This window comes from Zonotrichia leucophrys, chromosome 2 (genome assembly GCF_028769735.1).
Source record: "Zonotrichia leucophrys gambelii isolate GWCS_2022_RI chromosome 2, RI_Zleu_2.0, whole genome shotgun sequence".
Lineage (NCBI taxonomy): Eukaryota > Metazoa > Chordata > Aves > Passeriformes > Passerellidae > Zonotrichia > Zonotrichia leucophrys.
This window is the reverse complement of record NC_088171.1, coordinates 15,315,569-15,336,641: the sequence shown is the minus strand read 5'-3', so window position 1 is coordinate 15,336,641 and position 21,073 is coordinate 15,315,569. Positions and strand designations below refer to the sequence as shown.

At 41.7% G+C, this 21,073-nt stretch overlaps 1 protein-coding gene across 6 annotated transcripts in view; it reads right to left on the bottom strand.

The window, feature by feature from the left end:
• The window catches only part of EPC1 (enhancer of polycomb homolog 1), a 64,524-nt gene that overhangs the window by 33,073 nt on the left and 10,378 nt on the right, over positions 1–21,073 (bottom strand). For 4 of the 6 annotated variants that reach the window (XM_064703996.1, XM_064703991.1, XM_064703992.1 and 1 more), the window contains exon 1: positions 16,935–17,371. The exons of the other annotated variants lie outside the window; for them this stretch is intronic. In XM_064703996.1, coding sequence (XP_064560066.1) covers positions 16,935–17,087 — 153 coding nt within the window. In that variant the 5' untranslated portion in view covers positions 17,088–17,371. Of the gene's footprint in view, positions 1–16,934; positions 17,372–21,073 lie in introns of those variants that run through there. 6 annotated transcript variants of the gene reach the window in all.

The window sequence follows — 21,073 nt, the reverse complement described above, 5'->3', positions numbered from 1 at the left end:
AAATGCCAACTTAAAAGAGCTGCATAGGTTTAAATAACAATTACTCAGTGAAAATGGGATCAAATTTACTTCTAAAAATGCACGGGCTTGTAATTAACAAAGTATCAAAAAACCCTTCATAATTATTAGACTTCTCTCTAGAACACAGGTCAGAAATGAGATCAGCCACACCACTTTGAGCATTGCAGCAGACTGTTTTCCTCATGTTCAAATCAGACATTTCTAAGAGCATGGAAGGAGTCTGCCCTTTCACTGGAAGAAATCTTGCATCTGTATTTGTGAACTCACAGCAGCAAATTACTTACAACTTAGAGGAAATTTTCACCTTCTATTCTTGTTCTGTGAATGGTGGTAGACAAGTAGAGGGCACACAGGGCATTTGACCCAGAAATCTAACATTGGTATAGAGCTCACAACAATGCTGGAAGAAATGGAGAGTGACTTTTATCCTGTTACCAGTAGACTGAAATCTGTTTCATGTTTTAAACTATTGTGCAAAACAAACAGGCAGAGATGAAGAAATGAATGAGACTGGCTCTAAACATGCCAGAGAGGATGAGATACACAACCTAGGAACCCAAGCAATCAGGAAAATGCAGGTATTTAACACACACATTAATTATGCAGTACAGTTCATGAACATAATGCACCTCTATCTCCCCAGGCACAGGTGCCACTCAGACCACCTGAAGAGACTTGTGCCAAACTGCCACAGCACAGCACACACTCAGCAGCACAGGTCTTGCTATCAAAATAAGTATTTCATTTAGGAATTGCAGAAGATCAAAACTGGCAGAAGGCACTAATCCATCTCCTCATGTTGGTAATGGCCATGCCCATCCATTCTTCTGTCACCACTCTGTCCCTCATGAACTCCTCAGCCCAGGCAGCCTTGTAACACACAGACACAGAGAGAAGGGAACTCACTCTTAGGTGAGTGCTCTTCTCGGGAGCTTAATCAGTTCTCAGGTAATCAAAGACCAGGAGAAAACCTAGGAAAACCCTGCAACTGCCTCTTCTCATTACAAACACTCAAACCAGCTCAGCTTGTCTCACACAACTTTGCCACATCAGACTGAAATGCAAACTTGTCCAAGAGCCCCTTCCTTACCTCAGCCTGCTGTGTGTTCCTCTGAGACTGCAATGAACGAAAACTATTTCAGCCATCTATACAGTAAACAAAGTAATTTTCCCTAAAATAAGGATTCTAAAGAACACATTAAGATGCTTTTAATGTATTATGTAAATACATGTCCAGGGCATGACCTCCACACTGAAATCAGACTGTAACACAAAGTGAACTGAGATTTTTATACAGTACAAAAGATTATAGTTTCCAGGACACAGTCTAGAACTGAATGGTAACAGCTCTTGTGATTTAACCTTTTCTTTCCAGAGGTTTCAGCTATAATGCAATTTAGAACAGTCTGCATAAAGTTTTATAACAAAATTATTCTCCTCTCATACGGATTATTGAAGTGGAACTTCAAGACATTTCATTAGTTGACAAATAATTGTATCAAGTTCCCAAGTTAAAGGATATCACTGCATCTTCCTTGCTACTTGCTTAAAACATTTCTGTGCATTACCAATACTTTGTAACTCAGATAATTTTGCATGGTAAAAGCTTACACCTGGATTCCAGCACTTTTATTAGTCACAAGGACTTGATACTACTGTTAAGTGTTATGTGAATGACAAGCAACATGGTAACCCAACAAGGGTTTCTATTCTGTTTCACCATTTGTGCATTCCAACCCAGACAAGAGCCCCAACTGTTCCAGTTTTAAATCCTCACCAAATACCATACCTAGTACTGGGTGAAGTTAAAGGCTAAGACAAAAATCTACATTTCCACAGCAGAATTAGAAAGAATTCAAATTTCAGCTGAATGAAATTTTTGACATTTCTCTCAAAGTTTTTTACATAAACTATGAACAACAGTATGCCTATCACTGCTTCCATAGACTTTGTTTTTCAGACCAGGTTTTCCAATGACCTTCTTCTCCCTTTGCAGTTGACACCTCTCAGTCTGGATCCACCAATCAACCTGGCAGCAGCACACAGTACAACCACAGGTAGGACAAATGAACAAAGCCAGGAGAGTCTGAGCAGCACCCCTATCTCCCCAGCTTTGAGTTTACCAAGGGCTCAGAAACGTTCCCTTTCACAGGCCACACATCACAAACTGCAAAAATCAACAGTTTCCCAGATCTACATATGATCAAAGAGTCTGAAGAAAAAACAAGTCTAAGAACAGGATCTAGTTTGGTTTGGGGTTTTTCTTAGAAGTATTAAAAACAGATCTTGAAAATTTTTACCTACCTAGAACTACTATTTTTCCTCTCAGAAGTTGCAGTAAAACTTTAAACTCAATATTACCTACAGCTTGACTGTCACATTTCTGAACACCAAACTGTACAATTACCCAAGGACTTCACATAAACAAATGTCCAACCTGGTTGGCTGGGGCAGCCCCAATGCCAGGCATCATCAGTAAGCAAACTCTTCACAGAATGCAGAAACATTTTTGGACACTTGCAAGACAAGTGTGCTTTCTATCAGAGCACCACTGTGTCTCTCAAAAAGGAGCCCATGGGTATCATTATCAAGGAGAGTAAAAAAGCACAAAACCCACAGCCGTGCTTGCACAGCTGTTCTCTCTGAGCCACAAGGTATCAGAACCTGGGAGTCTCATTTTAGTCTTTGTGCTAGCAGGCCAATAATTTATTTCCTCTAGGCACTTTTTAGGCCAGTATGATCTATTCAACTTCAGTGTTCAAGAGGCTTGGAAAAAACTCAATACATTTGCAACTTTGTATTTTGTTCATTTACCTTTCCCATCAACCAAAAATAGTAATTTAAAAAACAACAAACAAACCAGTGGCTGAATAGGGTTTACACAGGACCTCCAGCACACAAAACTAAATCAGTTGTACCTCCCCTAAGACTGCTTCATTTCCAACAAGCCTGGCAGGTTTAACTACCTCTTCTGTACAGTTTCATTACCTCAAACAGTCATTCACATTAAGAAGTAATAGAATTTAATTGGTGTTTCTACTGAACATTATACAATAATATGGGGACAGAAAAATATTAAAACCATTAACAAGAAAACCAAGCATCAACATTTTCTAAGTTCATTCATTCATGAGTTGAGGTTCAGCACCTCATGTCAAATAAAAAAGAAATTTGCCTTAAAACCTAAACAATCCAGGCACCTTTTAAGAAGTCACATGTGCATTCCACATAAAAAAGCTCATATATAACAGTTGCATTTAAAAAATTCAAAGTAAAGAAGCTTCCAGAGCATTGTCTTAAACTATCAAGCTTATTTATTATTTCAAAAATAAACAAACATTAACCACTTCAGGGCTATGGGGAAGAAGTATTCTGCAGAAAAGGCATACAGTGTACCACAGCCACGACCAAAAGCTAATCTGCTAAACAAGCCCCTTTGCAGACTTCACAATATCGTGCTTTAAGTACTTGACTCCTCTGTATATCACAAAATGGAAATACATTGCTATATGGTGCTGAGCAGAAATGTGAGCTGCATAAGCACACACAGGATGGCAGAGTACACCTAACCTTGTCTTTGAATACCTGCCAGTGCCAATGGTATCAAAGTTCCTACCTCACACTTCTCCAAATTACAATGCTTGTTACAAGAAAAAAACCAAACATTGCAGATTGTAACTTAGTAAAAGGAGCTTTTTAATGTACCAAGACAGCACGGTATCAAGAGAGATAACAAAGACATTTGAGAAAATTGAAGTAAGATCCACCAAGTACAAATGCCAGCAGAGACATAATTAAATTTTACTACATAAGGCATCTAGTAAAAAAGAAATTTGCTTAGCAATTATTTAGAATTGCTCTAGCAAATTACATTTTGTCAAAGTACATTCATGAAAATGCAAGTAGAACTACCCATACTTTTGAACTAAACACACTGAGCTTCCACATTTGCACCACCAACAGATCAGTGCTTCAGGTCTGATGCCACCAAGGTGGGAAAGTGCTTCTCCAACAGTGACAGGTGCAACAGTAACTTAGACTTTCCTGCTATAGATGTCAGTCTACAGTTTGTAAATCTGCAGATTTAGACCCTTTGCTTGACTTAGAATAAACATTACTGCATATCAATGCAAAGATGCTGCCTAGACAAGAGGCCTGTATGAGGCTGAAAAGCTTAAACAAAACAGCAGCTTAAAAGTTTCCTGAGCAGTAATGTACATTTTGAATTATAAGCTCCTATGAGTCAGACACCAGCTATTCACTGTGCTTTGTCATCTCCAAGTTTATTTAGGCTGCCTTTAAAAATGCAGGACAGCCTAGCATTTCATACTCATGGCCCTCTACTGCAAATTATGATCAAACCTGTTGTCAAGGTATAAACACTCAGCAACACAGTAAAGTCACACATAGGAGGGTAGGAAAGGCAGAACAGAAGTGAATGGGAAAGGTTTCCTCTAAGGACAAGCATTTCCTTAATACTTGTAAGCTCAGTGTATTTTAAGTGACATTGTTATTCTCTCTGTGCACCCAGTGGGAGTGAATTGTGTGAGACAAAACCACAGCCCAATGTCATGTACAAGGAGAGTCAGGCAAATCCCAGTGCTCCAGTCCCAACAGAGGTGTCTGCTCTCCCACGTGTGCAGCTGCTCAATGGCTGCAGGGGAATCGAGTCACAGTGCTGTGAATATCCATGTACAAGATACATAAATGTACCTACAACATGTATAAACATATCAAGCACAACAAACATTTCAGAGACTGCTTTGTGCCCTTCTCAAACACTGAGTCTGAGAACACAGCTCATGTATAGAGAAACAAAGTTAAGAGGACTCCAGAAAATATTCTGATGCCAGACATGCTACCTGTCTCTCTCACCACGTGGTGCCAGGCAAAATACCAGAGTCTGTGAGGTATCTGTACTTGTCATTAATTCATTATATCCCTTTTGTGCAAGAACTATTTTAGCTACATTACCATTAATGAGTATATTTCTAAAGGATTATTTAGCACATTGTGTTTTGAAAAATGTCAACTTGATGCTGCATACATTCCCAAAGAATAAAACTCAGAGCTGCCTGATGTTATGCTTTTGAATTATCAACTGCAGCTCCAGTTTCATACTGCTTCCCACATTACAGTAACTGCAAGCCAAAGTAAACTGAGGTTCCCTCAATCCCTGGAAATGATCCTGTTGCCAAAAGCTGAGTCAGGACCTCGAGTTCCAATTCCACCTGTCCAGACAGTGCCATCTGCCAAAGTGGTGGGCTTACTGCCTTCAAACTCCCAGCAATAAACCCCATCTAACATCCTTAGGTAACGTGGATGTGAAATTCATATTTAACCAACATGCAAGAGCAAAGTGTTGAAACAATTCAGAGTGAACCTATCAGCCAGCACTGAACCCTAGGAACTTCTGAAGAGAAATTACACCACAGCCTAAACTGGGCACACTCACGCTCCCTGGGAATGGTGGGAACAAGCCACAAAAGCAAAACAAACAGCCAGGCAGTACAAACACAGTTGGGAACTCTGCATACACACCTGACCACAATGCAAAACAATCGGGGTTACAACACTCTCTCCAGCAAAATTAACGCTGAATCTTCCCCTACTAACTAAACAAATGCTTCTCAGCGTTTCTCTTGAGCACAGGTCAAGTAAGAAGGCAAACTCACTTTGCTGAGAGATGGGACAATGATTTTCCTGAGAAAATCAATGCTGGAAAACATTCAAAATATTATTTTCCAGAAAATTACAACATTGAAATCACAACTTAATACAAACCAAAATAAAATGTCAGATACCCCCCTACTTTAATTTTTAAAATTACTGAGTTATGCCAACTTCTGGATACATTTAATAATAATCAGGTTATGAAACCATGCCCAGGGACCTTTTTTACCTGATGAAATGAATGAATAATGAACAGATTGATGACTTGGTTTCACAAGTTTGTTTTTTTGATAGGCTCTCATTTACCAATGAGACTATCTAGGAATATTTTTCTTTTTGCTTCAGGATGGCTCCAGAATTTCACACTATCCTGCTACACAATACCAAAACTGTTACCTTCTGATGAAACTTGTTCCACAACCTACCCATGACAGCAATTCTTCAAAGTTAGTGCTAGTAGATGTTTGTTATTTGCCCCAGTAACAGAAACTTACTAGGACCACTTCAGAGCTTCTCTTTCCTCAGCAGCTTCCCCAGCAAGGTTTTGTATTTATTTCTAGGACATTCTGCAGCCCACATCCCCATCACTAAAGACAGCTAAGGCCTTCAAAGAAAACATTTCACAACTACCAGCACAAGGTCCTTTTGTAATGAAGTACAGATGCTGTGGAAAACCAGGCCAGACATAAGGGTTTAAGCATGAACTGCAACAAACCTCATGGTCTCTGTTGTAGTCCAAGATGTGCCAATTTATTTTCAATATTCTAAACTGCTTCTCAAAACAAGACACCTCAAAGGAAATAATTCTTCTTCAGAGGAAGGCTGAGAGCACGAACATGCAACAGAAGTTTCTGTTCATCAGTCTTATCCTACAGCTCTGGTAAAGACTGGTTAGACAGAAGTGCTTTGTAAACATTCACGTTTCACTGATTTCCCCCCCACACCTTCTCACAGAACAAACCTTACATTATTGACCAGAAAAGGGAAGCTGTTTTACCTCAGTTTTAGTAGCTCAAGTTCCTTCACCTCATACATTCAGCAAGAGCATAAATTCTTGCCTATTAACCAGAAGTACCATGAAAAACATCAATTCCCCAAGAGGGACTGTATTAAACTACCTTTAATCCTAGTACTTGAACAGCCTCATTTTGTACTTGGCCTACTTCAAGAGCAGAGCATCTTCATCAGAAAACAAAGCAAGTACACTAATGTTAATAATAACTTCCTTCTAACTGAACAAGATAAACAGCAAGAGAAGGGCAAACAAGGTCATTATCTTTGGCAAAGAACACATGAAATAAAAATAAAACCCCTGAGAACTAGGAAAGAGCACATAAGTGCATCTGTAAGTATCTGAAAGGTCCAGCACTCCTGTAAGTAACCTGCTTAAAGGATTCTGTACATAATACAAAACATTCTGCAGGACTCAGATTCACTGACTCTTACTTGTAACCTTACTCATGAACTTGCCAATAAAACCACCCTGTTGTCTTGAATTCAGCTTTTTTACAAGATTTATCAGATCTGGGTTACTGAATTGTAATGTGATTTACAATACTTACAATACTGCAAACTCTTATTCTGAAGCCAGTTCCTATTTTCTGCCACTCTCTTCAGAATTCTTTCTTGTATTTAAGTACAGAGAAAAATCAAGTACCAAAAAGGCACATAGGACATGTCCTGCTGAAATACTAATACAGGACTGGGGCTGGGGGGAACAGCCTCACCTCACAGTGAAAAACCCCTTGTTAAGCAAAAACAAGGGCACAGGGCAAATGAGAAATCCAATTTTATCATCAGTGTTTAAAGAAATTTAAGAAGGAGAACAAAACTAGAGAATTTAGAAATACAAGAGAATGGGACAATTAAAATAATTAAATCCTGGTAAATGCCTGGAAGAAAAGATGTTATGTCTATACAGACAGAGTAACATGGAGAACGATAATGGCACAAAGAGTAAAAGAAAAACATCAATTCATGTAAAGTGTTTCCATCAAGAAAAGCATTTTCAGTGAGACTAATTACAGATCAATAGTTTGGAAAGCAACAGGCACCCTTTCTTCCCCTTCTTAAATATCTTTAATTCACAACCATTATACTTTCACAACAACACACATGACAAAATCCTTGTGGTCTGAAAAGGAAAATCTGGAAAAAGAAGCCTATGCAGAATTAATCTTTGCAATGTGACACCTTCCTAGTAGCCATGTTCTGAATTGAACATCTGATTTAAAAACCTGAAGACTACAGCTCTTAAAATCACATCAGCAAACAAACAGCAGCACTAGATGTGTGTGCAGGGCAGCCTTCAATACCAATGCTCTCCTCAAATGGAAGCTTCATGAGCCTTCCAGGCAGGCTACAGGATCTGTGATTTCTGTTTACAACTCAGAAAGAACTGTGAAGTCTTGAAATTGATATAAAGTACGAGCTCAAACGGATGTTGGAAAGCAATCCTCTCCAAACACACCCTCTTGAAAGCTTCCAATTCAAAAAGCATTAATTTCTTAATTCCTGATTAAATATAAAGGAAACCAATCTTTATGTAGGGTACTTAAACCTTAAGAGGATCATTTCCTCTCTCACTCAAACTATCTATCTGTGCTTGAAGAAACAAAGTTTTCAAACTTGTATTCCAGCCTCAATTGATGCAATTCACCTTCACATCTCTGTTTACTCAGACCAGGTTAGTCCTGGAAAGCACACAAAGCAGAACACAGAGATACAAACACAAGTGGATGGGAGAGCAGAGCACACTCACTGAACAGAGGAGTACATGTACAGACACAAAAGCAGAGACAGCATCCTCTGCCTGGTACATCAGTCTTTTGATGTGTTCCTTGACACTAAGGCTCGTGTTTCCTCTCACAAGCACAATGTGGAAAAGCAGTAGAAAAAGAACAACTAACTTAATACATACACCTATGGCCTGCCAATGGCAATATTCTGTTCTAGCAGAGCAGATGCCTACACAAACACACACTCTGTCCTACAAAACAAACTTGAAAAAATAATGCATTGATTTAGAGGTATTCAAAACTCAGACTAAATACCCATAACAAATTGGTAAATAATTGCATATACATTTCTGAGGAATATAATCATATTATCAGGGCACAATTATTGTGATGGCTACAAGCAAAGTGGTCTGCTCAATGAAAAGATCAACTGAGTGAGGGGGTGCTACATTGCATAATCTTCCTACCTGAAGCAAATTAATACTAGGCAGGTTCCTATGAATAACTAAAATTTTGCTGGAATAAATACAGAATGTTAGCTATTAAAATGAAAAGAAAACTAAGGACACATCACCATACTTCTCAAACATTTATGTTACAGAACTACTGCACCCAGCATTATTCATATTCTGCATACAATTAATACCCTATCCTTAGCTGAAGTACATTATATGATGGATCAAAGCTGGAAGATGATGGATCAAAGTCAGGAAGATAACATTTTTGGGCTCCTCTTTAAGGCCAGCTGTGAAAATTCTCAGAAGGTAAAGCTTTTCCATACAAGTCTGTGTTTAAAATGATTTACAGTTGATCCTGACAAACTCCTCTCCTCCAAATCCCTGCCAGTTGTATTACTTCTTGTGCTCTCACAAATGCTGCTAACAAAGTTGTATTTGTGGGCATCCTCCTTTCCCTGGCTTAATATAAACAATTTGAGACATTTTTTAACTTTCCCAACTGTCAAACACACTCATTGCAAGTAAGTGAGTACTAGGTACACCTACCCCTTTTAACCTCAAGTGTGAACATGGACAATTGGTGTCACTGTGGGTAGCTCTGCTGTGCAGAAAGCCACTGCTGGTACACAGCTCCTCTGTGTGCCATCATTGGGATTTCCACAACAGGGTAAAAATAACCTGAGATTGCAATCATCAAACAAATTCTATAAGAGCAGTCTACACACAACTTTTCTGGGTCAGCTTCCTTAAGAGGAACAACTTAAGAGGAACCCATAGAATAGAGCCACAGAACATCCAGAGTTGGAAGAGACCCCCAGGGAACAAGTCCTACTCGTGGCTCTGCCCAGAACAACCCCAAGAGTTCCACCACGTGCCTGAGAACACTGTCCTGATGCTTCTGAACTCTCTCAGGTTTGGTGCTGTGACCACTTCCACAGAGAACCTGTTCCAGTGCCTAACAGTGCTCTGAGTGAAGAGGCTTTTGCTAATATCCACCCCAAACAATACCTGATACATTTTCAATAATCTTAATGGCATGAAGCTATCTTAATTATTCTGCTTTCAAAAGGAAAAATTTCTTTCAATATAAGTATTACAGACAACTATCAAACTGAAGTCTGCCAATTCATACCCTCCTTAATTTCAAAAGAGAATCTGGACCTCGTGGAGAAGGCTCTGATATGAAAAACCAATTCCCACTATTTTCTGAAAGTTTCAGTATTTCCAGCATTGCTTCAGAGCACAGCACACACCTTTACCATTATCACAGGCTTAACAGACAGCATACACAGAACATTGCCTTATCAGCCACCTCCATGGCAGACCCCTGCTCACAACTTCCCCATGGTGTAACTACAGGACATGTATCCTGATTCCTCAGCTTTTACACAGAGCTGTCAGCTTCCAGGCAGTTGTCAAATCCCAAAGGCATAATCTATGTCATCTTAATAAATGAGGGCCCATCCCAGTGAGAAATCAGAAGCAAAATTTACTCAATCTCATCCCAGACTCAATTCCACCAACCTGTAACAGAATCTATGGCACCAGCATCTCTCTGACTTGAAAGGGAACACTGTTGCTACAGGTGGGTTCACACCACAGCATTAACAACTTTCTTCAGGTACCTGAAGGCAGTGCATGAACTGATCACTACAGAAGCCACTCTTCATGATCTACCACATTTCCTAACTTGCATGAATGCTCAGAATACCTTAAATAACATCAACTGAGCAGAAAACTTTATTGTAACTGAAAGTCATCACTATTACTCTTACATGTGAAATCAGGCCCCACTTGTCATGAGCTGCCACATTTTTTCTCTCTAAATTCTCTGTCTAAGCATTTGAAACATTTTTCACATAGGTTTATCTGAATAAACAACTAAGCTAAGTACCAAATTAAACAGTAAAGTTAAGGTCATGACATGAACTTCCAGAAAAATCTCTTCTAACTACAATCTGAGGTGTCTGTAGACTTACTTTAGACAAAACTGCAAAAAGCCCTTGTTTCTGTGCTCCCCTCCTATCAAACATGCAGGTTTGTGGAAACCTCATCTACAAGTTCAGTGTATTTAAAATTATGCACTAAAAAAAGGTTAGACTGGCATACAAAATTAATGCCTTTGCTATGAGTGAGCAGCAAAGATGCTCAAAGGGGAACACAACACAGACAAAAACCAATGCTCTTCCAGTTTATGGGACTCATGAATCCAAGACTATGCAAAAAGAGGTGTACTCTCCCCATTTACCTCAAAATCCTTTCATGTTTCAGTTGTCCTTTTCTAAAAAGAGACCACTAAAGGAGTTCAGTTGTTCTGCTTAAGATTTCAGGACTTCTACAGCTGGAGAGGAGGACACAGATTCTCTTTTGTTAGTAAGCAAAAAACTTTATAGAGTTTCCTAACACCACATCAAATGAAAAAAAAAGCCCAAACAAGCCCAGACTGGAAACGAATGATTCAGGAACAGTACCTGCTATGATTTTACATTCATGTCATTCTGATGGCCCCAACAAGATTCTAAACTACTCAATATCCATGAATCCTGTGTCAGTAAGGCAGTGGTTATTTCAAGAACACTTAAGGCAGCACACACACAATTACACACACTCTGTGGATGCACTCACAGAATGCAGTTTCCTAACCTGGCAGGAATGTAATAAAAAAGACTGGGGAGCCTTCAGTGAAATTTCCATACATAAGTTAGTTAACACTGTTAACTCTGACTCACTACACTCAGCTACATGCTCACTTCATGCATTTTGAATTCATTAGGGCTTAGATGGTAACATGTGGGTGACTTTTTGTACATTCCTTCCCAACTTTTTCCCTTGACAAGCCAAAATCAGCTGTTTCAGCAGCAAGAGACCCTGGATATGGTAGCCTCCCAATGCCTGCAGTATGGATTTGGGAGGAGAAAGACATTTTTCTGCCCAGATATGGCTTAGCAGAGATCTGTGCTAGCAGTGCCCAAGGCAGATCCATGGAAAGGATGTGATCCTTGAGCCCATCCAAACTGGGTAAATGAAAATTTACCATGTAGTGCTTTGATAAATTAAGATACATCCTATTAGAGATTATGTTTGAAGTGTTCTGAAGCATTTGAATGAACATTAGCTTATCTTCACTGGGTCTTCTATAGCATTTAGCAAATACTGACAGGTCATGCTGAAGGGGGAAGAAGGGGGAAAATTACATCTAATAATGAAATTTTAACAAATAAGCTTTTCTTAAACATCCTCAAAAGCAGGGCAGGAAAGATAATATGACTGTGGATTTAAAGAGATCAAAAGCACAGTTTAAACAATTTCAAGTTTGCTGAAGCACCAGGTAACAGAGTATGCCAGCCCCCAGAAATGCTGATTACACACACAGACTGAATGGCACCCGCTGTGCAAGCTGTCACTCACACCATGACACACACACAAAGGAAAACAGTCAGAACTGAATGAACAGCTGTACAGATTACAATTTTGGACTCTGGGTGCTTCATTCTTCTATCTGTAACTAGCAACACTGACTAAAATTAGAAATCAAGCTTTAAATTTAAACTGTGATCCACAAGAGAACAACTCCGTGCAGTGCAGCACTGTCAGAAATCCAGCAGGGCAGGCAAGCAGCGACTCCAGAGCTCAGGTGAGGACAGGGACTCACCGCCAGTCAGAACAGGGAGTCAGCAATCACGTCACAGACACTGGCATTTTAAAAACTTTACATGAGGAAGAAAGGGCATTTAACCTATACAAACTTGAACACATAGAAGACAAATCAAAACTAATACCCAAAACCTTAGCAGACCAAAGCACTATCAGAATTTACACAAGGACAACAAACTCACTCAAGGAAAAAGTCAACCAACCCCCTTCCACAAACCCATGACAATTCTCACAACCCTAGGGCTGTTATTAACTCTGGAAATGTCACCAACACAGACAAATTATTAGGTAATTAATTTCTCACATCTAAGGGACTTAATTAAAAGTATCTCTGCTCATGCTAATCTTTGCTAGGGCACTGTTTCAACCAACAAATTTTAACTTCCCAACACTTTAAAATGCCTTATAATGCTGACATGATGTCCTTCAAACACCTGGCTAGGTTCCTTCTTAAAACTCCCTTGAAAAAACCGAAAACCCAACTATAGTCATAGTCATTTCCCATAAGGATTTATTTTATAAATTATCCACTAAGTCACAACAACCCATCCCCCCTTCTATTTTTTAAGAGAATCTAGAGGCTAGGGATGTAGAGTGTGTTCTTTCTACTTTCCTTTCAAAAAATGCAAGGAAAACAAGAGTAGTTTCCCTTGGTTTGGTTGGAGGCCATCAAATCTAGGCTGCCTGTAGAGCTATACACGCTTTCTTTCTGAAATGTCACTGACCATGTTCAAAAAACTTCAGTCTGTCATTTTTTTTCACTTTTGATCCTGCTTAACTAAAGTTACCTCTGCTCTGCTTTCCCAGCTGTCTCCTTTCAGTCTAGAATCTGAATTTCTAGTTAAAAAAAAATTAACACTCTCCCCAGAAATAGTAAACCACAGGATACACAAAGCAACACCTTTTTAAAAGTCCTTTTTAAATGATAAACAAATCTACTCCACCTACTTGTTTATTCACAGTTATCAACAGTCTTGATAGCCAAATCTGCTTTACTGTATTACTAACAGTGGTCTGTTGTCTGGTTCTCAAAATTACAGCACTGAGGATCTGTTTTGCTCAAAACCAGCATTTTGAAATAATACAGGGGATGTTTAGTGTTATATAAGAAGATTAATTACATTCTGAAGAGGGTTTTTTTAGATGTACATGATACTTTTTAATTTCTTAGATGCAGCAACAGACTTGGCAACAGCCACACTGTGTTCACCTCAGAAACCTGGCAGCCAAACCAATGTCAGAACACAGGGTGAGCTGGTAACCTCCAGCACCACTGTCTGCATGTCAGAGGCTTCTTACTGCTCCTTCACCTCCTAACAAAAGCACTGACTGAAGCCAAGCAGGGCAGACTCTGCAGAATGAACACCACTTAGCTGTCACTTCCTTTAAAAGGGTTACTTTTTATATATCCCTGGATCAAGTGCATGTTTTACAGCTCCCAGAGACCCAGCAGGGCTGTTTTCCCTTCAGAAGACTCTCAGAGAATATCACTCCTGAACTGAAGTTTCCAGCTGTAATAAGGAAGATGCACTATTTTCACTACTCACTTCTCTGTAGGAACATGATGGGAGAAAGATAAGATGAAAGGGAAGCAAAATAAGATTCCTTTTTGTGCATCAAAACAGCAATTAGTCATTTAAATATCTTGTGACTTGATGCCTGAATATTAAATCTCTTTGATTGCATTTTTCCCTAGGGAAAGTTATTTAGGCAAGAGGAGAACTCTTAGCTCCAAATATCTGTTCATTTAAAATTACATTTATGCAAAACTCAAACCAATGTTAGAATTCTATTTATAAAAAGTTATAAATGCTAATTCATACTAGTTGAAGATATCCTACCCTCCAAAATCTTATGGACACTTTGCCATCTGCTGTAATGAAACATCTATCATTTCTGTAAGATAGATTCCAATTCAAGTCCTCAGCTAGATAACACAAACTATCAACTTTCCAAAATCCTGCATGGCCTGAGGTTTGGGAAACAGCATACAGGAGGGTATTAAACCCATGAGGTTTGTTCCAACTTAAGTCATAGAATTGGGTTCTCTGTTGTCAACACTAATATAAACTGAAGAGAAAGCTTTTTAGGGCAAGGAGGAAGGAAGGAAATTTAGTAAGTTTACAGAAACAATAAGGAACAAGAGTTTAACAGGAACTATTTTATGTAGGAAGGTCCAAAAAAAGATGCAGGACACCTGTGCTTACTGATGGCAAATGAATTCTTTTGGGGGTGTGTGTTTGTGTGTGTACACACACATTCAAAACAAATGCAGGAGCAAACTCCAGCTGTGGAAAGTGTCTGGAGCTAACCCTCAAAGCTCAATTTAGGAAACAAAAGCATCACATTAACCACAAAACCAAGTCTTATAATTAATGTTTAAAATTTTTTTCCTTACCCATGACTACTTAGGTAGGATGTACATGTCTGGGTTTAGGGAGATGATACAGACAGGCCATGTAATCTCCTAGCCTGAAAACTTGTAACTGCCAGGCAAACAGCACAAGAGAAAGACAGCAACCTGACATTTCTACAAATAAATGCCATGCATGCAGTCCCACTCTCCTGAACTGAGAGATAATCTCAGCAAGTGTCACAGCAAACAACAAAATTTAATATTCTGGTACAAGAGGAAATAAAAGATGCTTTCTCTCATATTCAGAATCTACAGGTATCAATTCAGAATATATCTACTGAGCCCAAAAGAAACACAAGCATCCTAAGCACTGCTACCTACCACTTAAATACTCCTCAATCCATGGTAAAGTTTTAAGCATCTTCACCAAAATAAACACCACCAAAACAACTTGATAAAACCCAATCTATCAGCTAGAAAAATAAAAAAAAAAACACAAAAGCACTACACTTTACAATTTACATTTTAGCACATGTGTAAAGCAACTTATGACTTGCAGAAGACTTGGAAATGCCAAATTATGTTAAAATGGTAAGGAGTTATGTTTAAAAAAGGCTCAGAGAGTGGTTACTCTATGGACAACAACATGCAAAGTGCATTACTCTCTAGAAATCTTTCTGCCTGAAGACATTTCATAAAAATTCACTGAGGCCATTAACTAAGAGCAATGGTGCCACAAACAGGAAACTCCATTTAAAGATGATACCTCTCTTAAAACAAATGTAACTCCAAGTTCGCTACATCTAGAACTGGGAACTAAAAACTTTACTGCCTGTCACCTTCAAGGGACGAAGAATTCTGACAACTAGAAAAACTCAGGACTATGAAACTCTAACAGAATCACTGAATATTCTGAGCTGGAAGGGACCCACAAGGATCACTGAGTCCAACTCTTCAGTGAATGGTCCATAAGGGGATGGATCCCACAGCCTCGGCACTACCAGCACACTGCTCTACCCAACCGAGCTAGTGTCACCTTTGTTCTTAGCACCAAATTTCAAAACCTGCTTACATAACTGCATTTCTGCAGTACTTCCCTATTTGCTGTGCCCAACGCACAGATGGGGAGAACTGATTATACTACGGAAATAATTAAAGATTTACAACACTGCAAATAACGCACTTCAGAGCAGAGTCTTCAACAGTAACAGTTACCAAGTGTTTTATCTTCAGCAAAAGCAGCTACTTATTGTTCTACCTATCTTAGAAAGTGCTGAGTGAATGATTAAATGACTCTGAAGTTCAAAACGGTTTAAAGTTTCATCCTCCACTGAGACAGCAGAACCGAGCAGGAAGTGACAGACTTTTAGCCTCCAACACGGATTTCCTTACTTTGCGCAGCGCTTCAGAACTGACTTTGGTGGGGACCGTCACAACTTCACTTACACCGCGCCTGTCTGATGGCACTTGCAGGGCTCTCAGATAAACCTAAACACAAATGCTCCCACTTCCCACTTCAAGGGAAAAGGCGCCACCTGGGCCCTACGGGGCCCCGCTCCCCTGAGGGCGGCCGGGCCCGCGCGCGCTCCCGCCGCCGCGCGCCCCCCGCGGCGCCGTCCGGCTCGGCAGCGCCCCCCGGCGGGGGAGCGCGCACACGGCGCCGCCGCCGGGCCCCGTCTGCTCCTCGCGGCTGCCGCACCAGGCCCGGCCCAAGGACCGAGACACAAAATGGCGGCCGCCCCGCTGTGTCACGTGACCCCCTTTGTGCCTTTCGGGGCCCCGCGGAGGGGCCGCCGGCGGCCGCGGGGCACGAGCGGGGGACGAAGGGGCCGTGAGGGAGCTCCGGGGGAGGGCGCGGTGAGGGACGGCCGGGCTCGGCGCTTTCCCGCCCCGGGTGTCCCCCCCCTCCCGGCGGGCGGGGAGAGTGGGGAGAAGATGGCGGCCATTTTGTGCTTGCGCAGAGGCGAAGGTGGGGGCCCGGGTGCGGGGGGGATGGTGGGACCCGGCCGAGGGGGGGGGGGGGGTCTCACGTACCGACTCCTCTTCCTTCTCCATGCCCGTGGGCATCTGCGGCACGGCCCGGTTAATGGAGGCATATTCGGCCAAGTCAGGCAGGTCCTCGCAGCGGAAGACGGGCAGCGGCTTGGACGCGTCCAGCGCCCGGGCCCGGAACGACAGTTTGCTCATGTTAGGCGGCGATGGCGGCTCCGGCTGGGAAGGGGGGGGCGACAGCAAGCGCGCTCCGAGCTGAGAGCCGGACCCCGCCGAGCGATCTCATGGAGGGACCGGGGCTCCCCCGGCGGGGCGGGGCGCACTCCGACACGGGGCCCGGCGGCGCCCGCTGGCGCGGCTGGGCTGGGCGCTGGCTCCGCTCCTCCGCCGCTCCGGTTCCGCTCAATACGCCACGGCCAACATGGCGGACATTAAACCTCGACTGGCCGCCTCTTTCAGCCAACCCCAGCGCCACAGCCATTCCCACACTGCATCGCGCAGGGCGCGGGCACGGCGCCGCCCGGGGGGAGCGCGCGCGGCGCGGGCACGGCGGCGCGGGCTCGGGAACGCGGGACGCTGCGAGCGGCCCGAGCGGGCTCGGGAGCGCGGGAAGGCTCACAGAGCCGCCGGAGCCAGATCGGGGCGCCGGGATCAGGGGCGCAGTCGGGAGCAAAGCGAGTTTTAATCAGCGTGTGCGGCACCGCTCCGCCCTCCGGCCGCCGAGCTGTGCCGCGGAGCCGCGCTCCGCTCCTGCCGGGGTGAGGAAGTTGGGCAGCCCCCAGCCCCTCAGCCCGGGGGGAACCTCCCCTGGAGCTGCGCCTGACCATGACAGCTCTGGGAAACCTGGCCGAGAGAGGCGGGGAGGTGCCGGCCCCGACCTTTGCGGCCTCTCGGGGGCAGGACCGCGGGACAGCGGTGCCGGGCTCTGAATTCACCCCGACCCCGGGGGCTGCGGTGCCCCCGGCCGCGGCCGGAGCGGCGCCCCGCGAGTGGGGGGATCTGACCGCGGGGCCGCCCCGGGAGCGCCCCTCGCCTCAGGGCCCGGCCGCGGCCCCGCAGCCATCCGCCGGGCGCTGTCCCTCTCCCTCCGCGCCGCCGAACCGGGTCCGCGTCCGTGCTAAATAAAGGGGAAGCGCGGGCACCTGCCCGAAAACGGTGAAGAACCGTAAGAACCGGGCACCTTCACAACGGCATTTCCCCTTTTCCCTGAGGTTTTCAGAAACTTAGTCCGGCAGCAAAGTGCAGACACGTGAACTGGTTTAAGCCTTGCGTGGACTTAAGTTATTATCAGTGACCCGCTCAAGCGAGCTCACCCCAGGCAATGGGTAGAACCCACTTGAGCGTGTCTGATTAGGGAAGCTCGTTTACATCTCAATGAGTCGATTAAAGTGATGCACTGTTCGGCTCTAAGCAAGGGATCGGAAATGCCGAGTTAGCCCCGTCTCGGTGCTCTCTGCACAAGCAGCCCCAGGGCATCCCAGCGCGCCCACAGGAGCGGCAAACTGCGCTCCGGCCGGGCCGGGCCGGGGCTGCCGCCGCCGAGCTGAGGAGCTCTGCGTGCTCGTGTGTGCTCTCCCACCAGGTTATGGGTAATTCTAGCCCTGTAGTCAAAGCTATCTTGGCTTAGTTTAGGCTTAGTTTCATTTAAAATGCGAGATGGTTGTGGGTTGACTGAATTTCAGCGTCCCTCCGTTTCTAATGCAAAATACTGTCGTTTTTACGGTCACACGGGAATCGGTGGACAGAACTTTCCTCTTTATCACATACTACTCTTGGGAAACAGAACTTTCAGAAATATGGCATAGGTATAGCAAAAAAAAACCAACCAAAAACAACCAAAAATAGAAAAATCTTATTTTGCTTAGCAATTTTAGAAATCTCTATAATAGAAGCAAAAGCCATTTTAAAAATCTCACCACAATAATATTAATATTAATATTAATAATAATAATAATAATAATAATAATAATAATAATACCACCACTCTCCTCAACCTTAAGCCACTACTAGGCACCAGATGAAATATTGCTAGATGCAGTTATTAACAGAATATTCAAGCCAACTATTTGCATGACTGTTTGGGAAACCAAAGCCCGGTGGGTTTCCCAAACTGCTTAAACTGCAACTCATTTGGCTTCATAACTTCTTTGGGATGCTAAATTCTACCTGTACTGCAAATGGGTAATGCAATGGAAGACAGCTCCTAGGGAGACTGAGACTATTTTTGTTTTAAGGGAGGCTTGTTTGTTGTTTTTTATTTTTTTAAGGAGAGTGGAATGAACTAAGTATCATTGTATTCATTTTTATTTCAGTAGTTACATCAGAATCAAATGTTTAACCATGCATATTGCCTTTTACTCTACTTCTAAAGCTTAAAACACACACTAGTTCAAAAAATATAATCCTAAAATAAATTGCCCATAAAACATCTACACCCTTTTCCACAAATACCAAATAATTTGGTTTATCCAATTAGCAGACAGATAAGGTGCTGAGAAAAAAGAAAAAAAAATCACAATATGCCATCATAGATTAGCTTTGACTTTAAAAATTAAATGAAAATTAAACACCTGGCAGCTAAGCAAAAAAAAAAAAGCCATCAAATATAACTCTCCACTTATACTGATGAAAGGAAAACAATACATAATGAACATAATGAAAACCAAGTACTGAAAATATCCTGAGCTATAAAGGAAGAATAATCAAATTCAAACTTATCCTTAATTGACCTTTGCATTTCTAACCCTGCCCAGGCTTGAGAAAAGTGCAGAGCAAGCAGAATGGACAATAATGTTTGGAGACAAAGAGGACAGTGCATTAAGAAAAAGTTTTGGCCTGAAACACTTGGATTCATCAGCTTTTAATGTTTTGCCAATAAAAGAGATTGTGTTAAAATATTTTGTAGCAGAAGACGATTAGCCCTCAAAATTAATTTGCTAGTAAGATGGAAAGTGTGATAATTGAAAACAATGTGGCATCAGCCCTGATGTCTGTTGACAGGAAAAGGTATGGAGCATAACCAGACTGATATTTCCATTTTATCTTCCTTTCAGTAAAAAAATGCAGGTATATTTGAGAGTTTTTTTTTTCAATTTCGTAGCTTTTATCAAAATTTACATCTGTAGACATCAGTGCTGCACTGTGACAGTAGCTAATGCAGAATTGGTAGGTTTTGTATAGTGACCAAGATACTCTCTGCAAACTCTCAGTAAAAGATCAGTAAGTATAAATTAATTTGTTGAACCTAAGTGCTATGTGTCTATTTTAAATACTGGACTGTAAGGTAAAGCAACTGAAATATAATGAAAAGACATTTAGAATTGCTATAATTATTGCTTTTTAAATGCCTGAAATAATTTGGGGCATTTCTTTCAGGCTTTATCTTTTTATGATCACAATTAAAAAGCTTAACTAAAATGAAAACACCTTGTGTATCAGCTGTGCAGCTGGTAAATATAACCCTTTCAAAATACATTCAGAAGTACTAAATTCAGACTGAGCATTATGGGCAAAGATACCCCTTGATCCATGCACCTCCAGACAGGGGGGTAGGGGTCTCTTGTACTCTCACATCTAACTCAGGTTTGTGAAGCCCAAAAACATCACTTCTAATTTGGTTTGCAAGTCCTGTGTACTGTTTGACAAGTTTTTATAAATTTTCGTTCTTAGTTACTTTTATGGCTTAAAACCTCTCTGAGTTCAAGAAGGACTTCAGTCATTTATTTAAGCATGAATTGTAGCCTTTGGCACATGGAGCTAATATTGCCTCCCATTCTAGCAGTAATTATCACAAAAGTACTACACATAACATGCATATAGGTTAAACCATGTCACTTTTGTTGCTTTTTGGCCTCAAGCATTTTGAATTTTAAGGATATAAAATTCTAGGAGACTGTTGGTCAATTTGAAAAAAAGAAAAAGCTTTTCAAAATATTTTGGGGTTTTTTTTTGTTTTAATTAGGGTTTGTTTGCATTTCGTATTACACTAAACTATACACTGACTTTTGTATCCATAAATATTTGCAATTTTTCGTTTTTCATTCTGTGACTACCTTACACCCTACTCCTAATAACTCTTCATTTATTTATGCAGCAATTTTGTTGACCTGTTTTTTTAAATTCTTTTTTATTTTTTTTTAATACTCAAAAGTTGAGTGATAATACCCCAGCATCCTCACAAA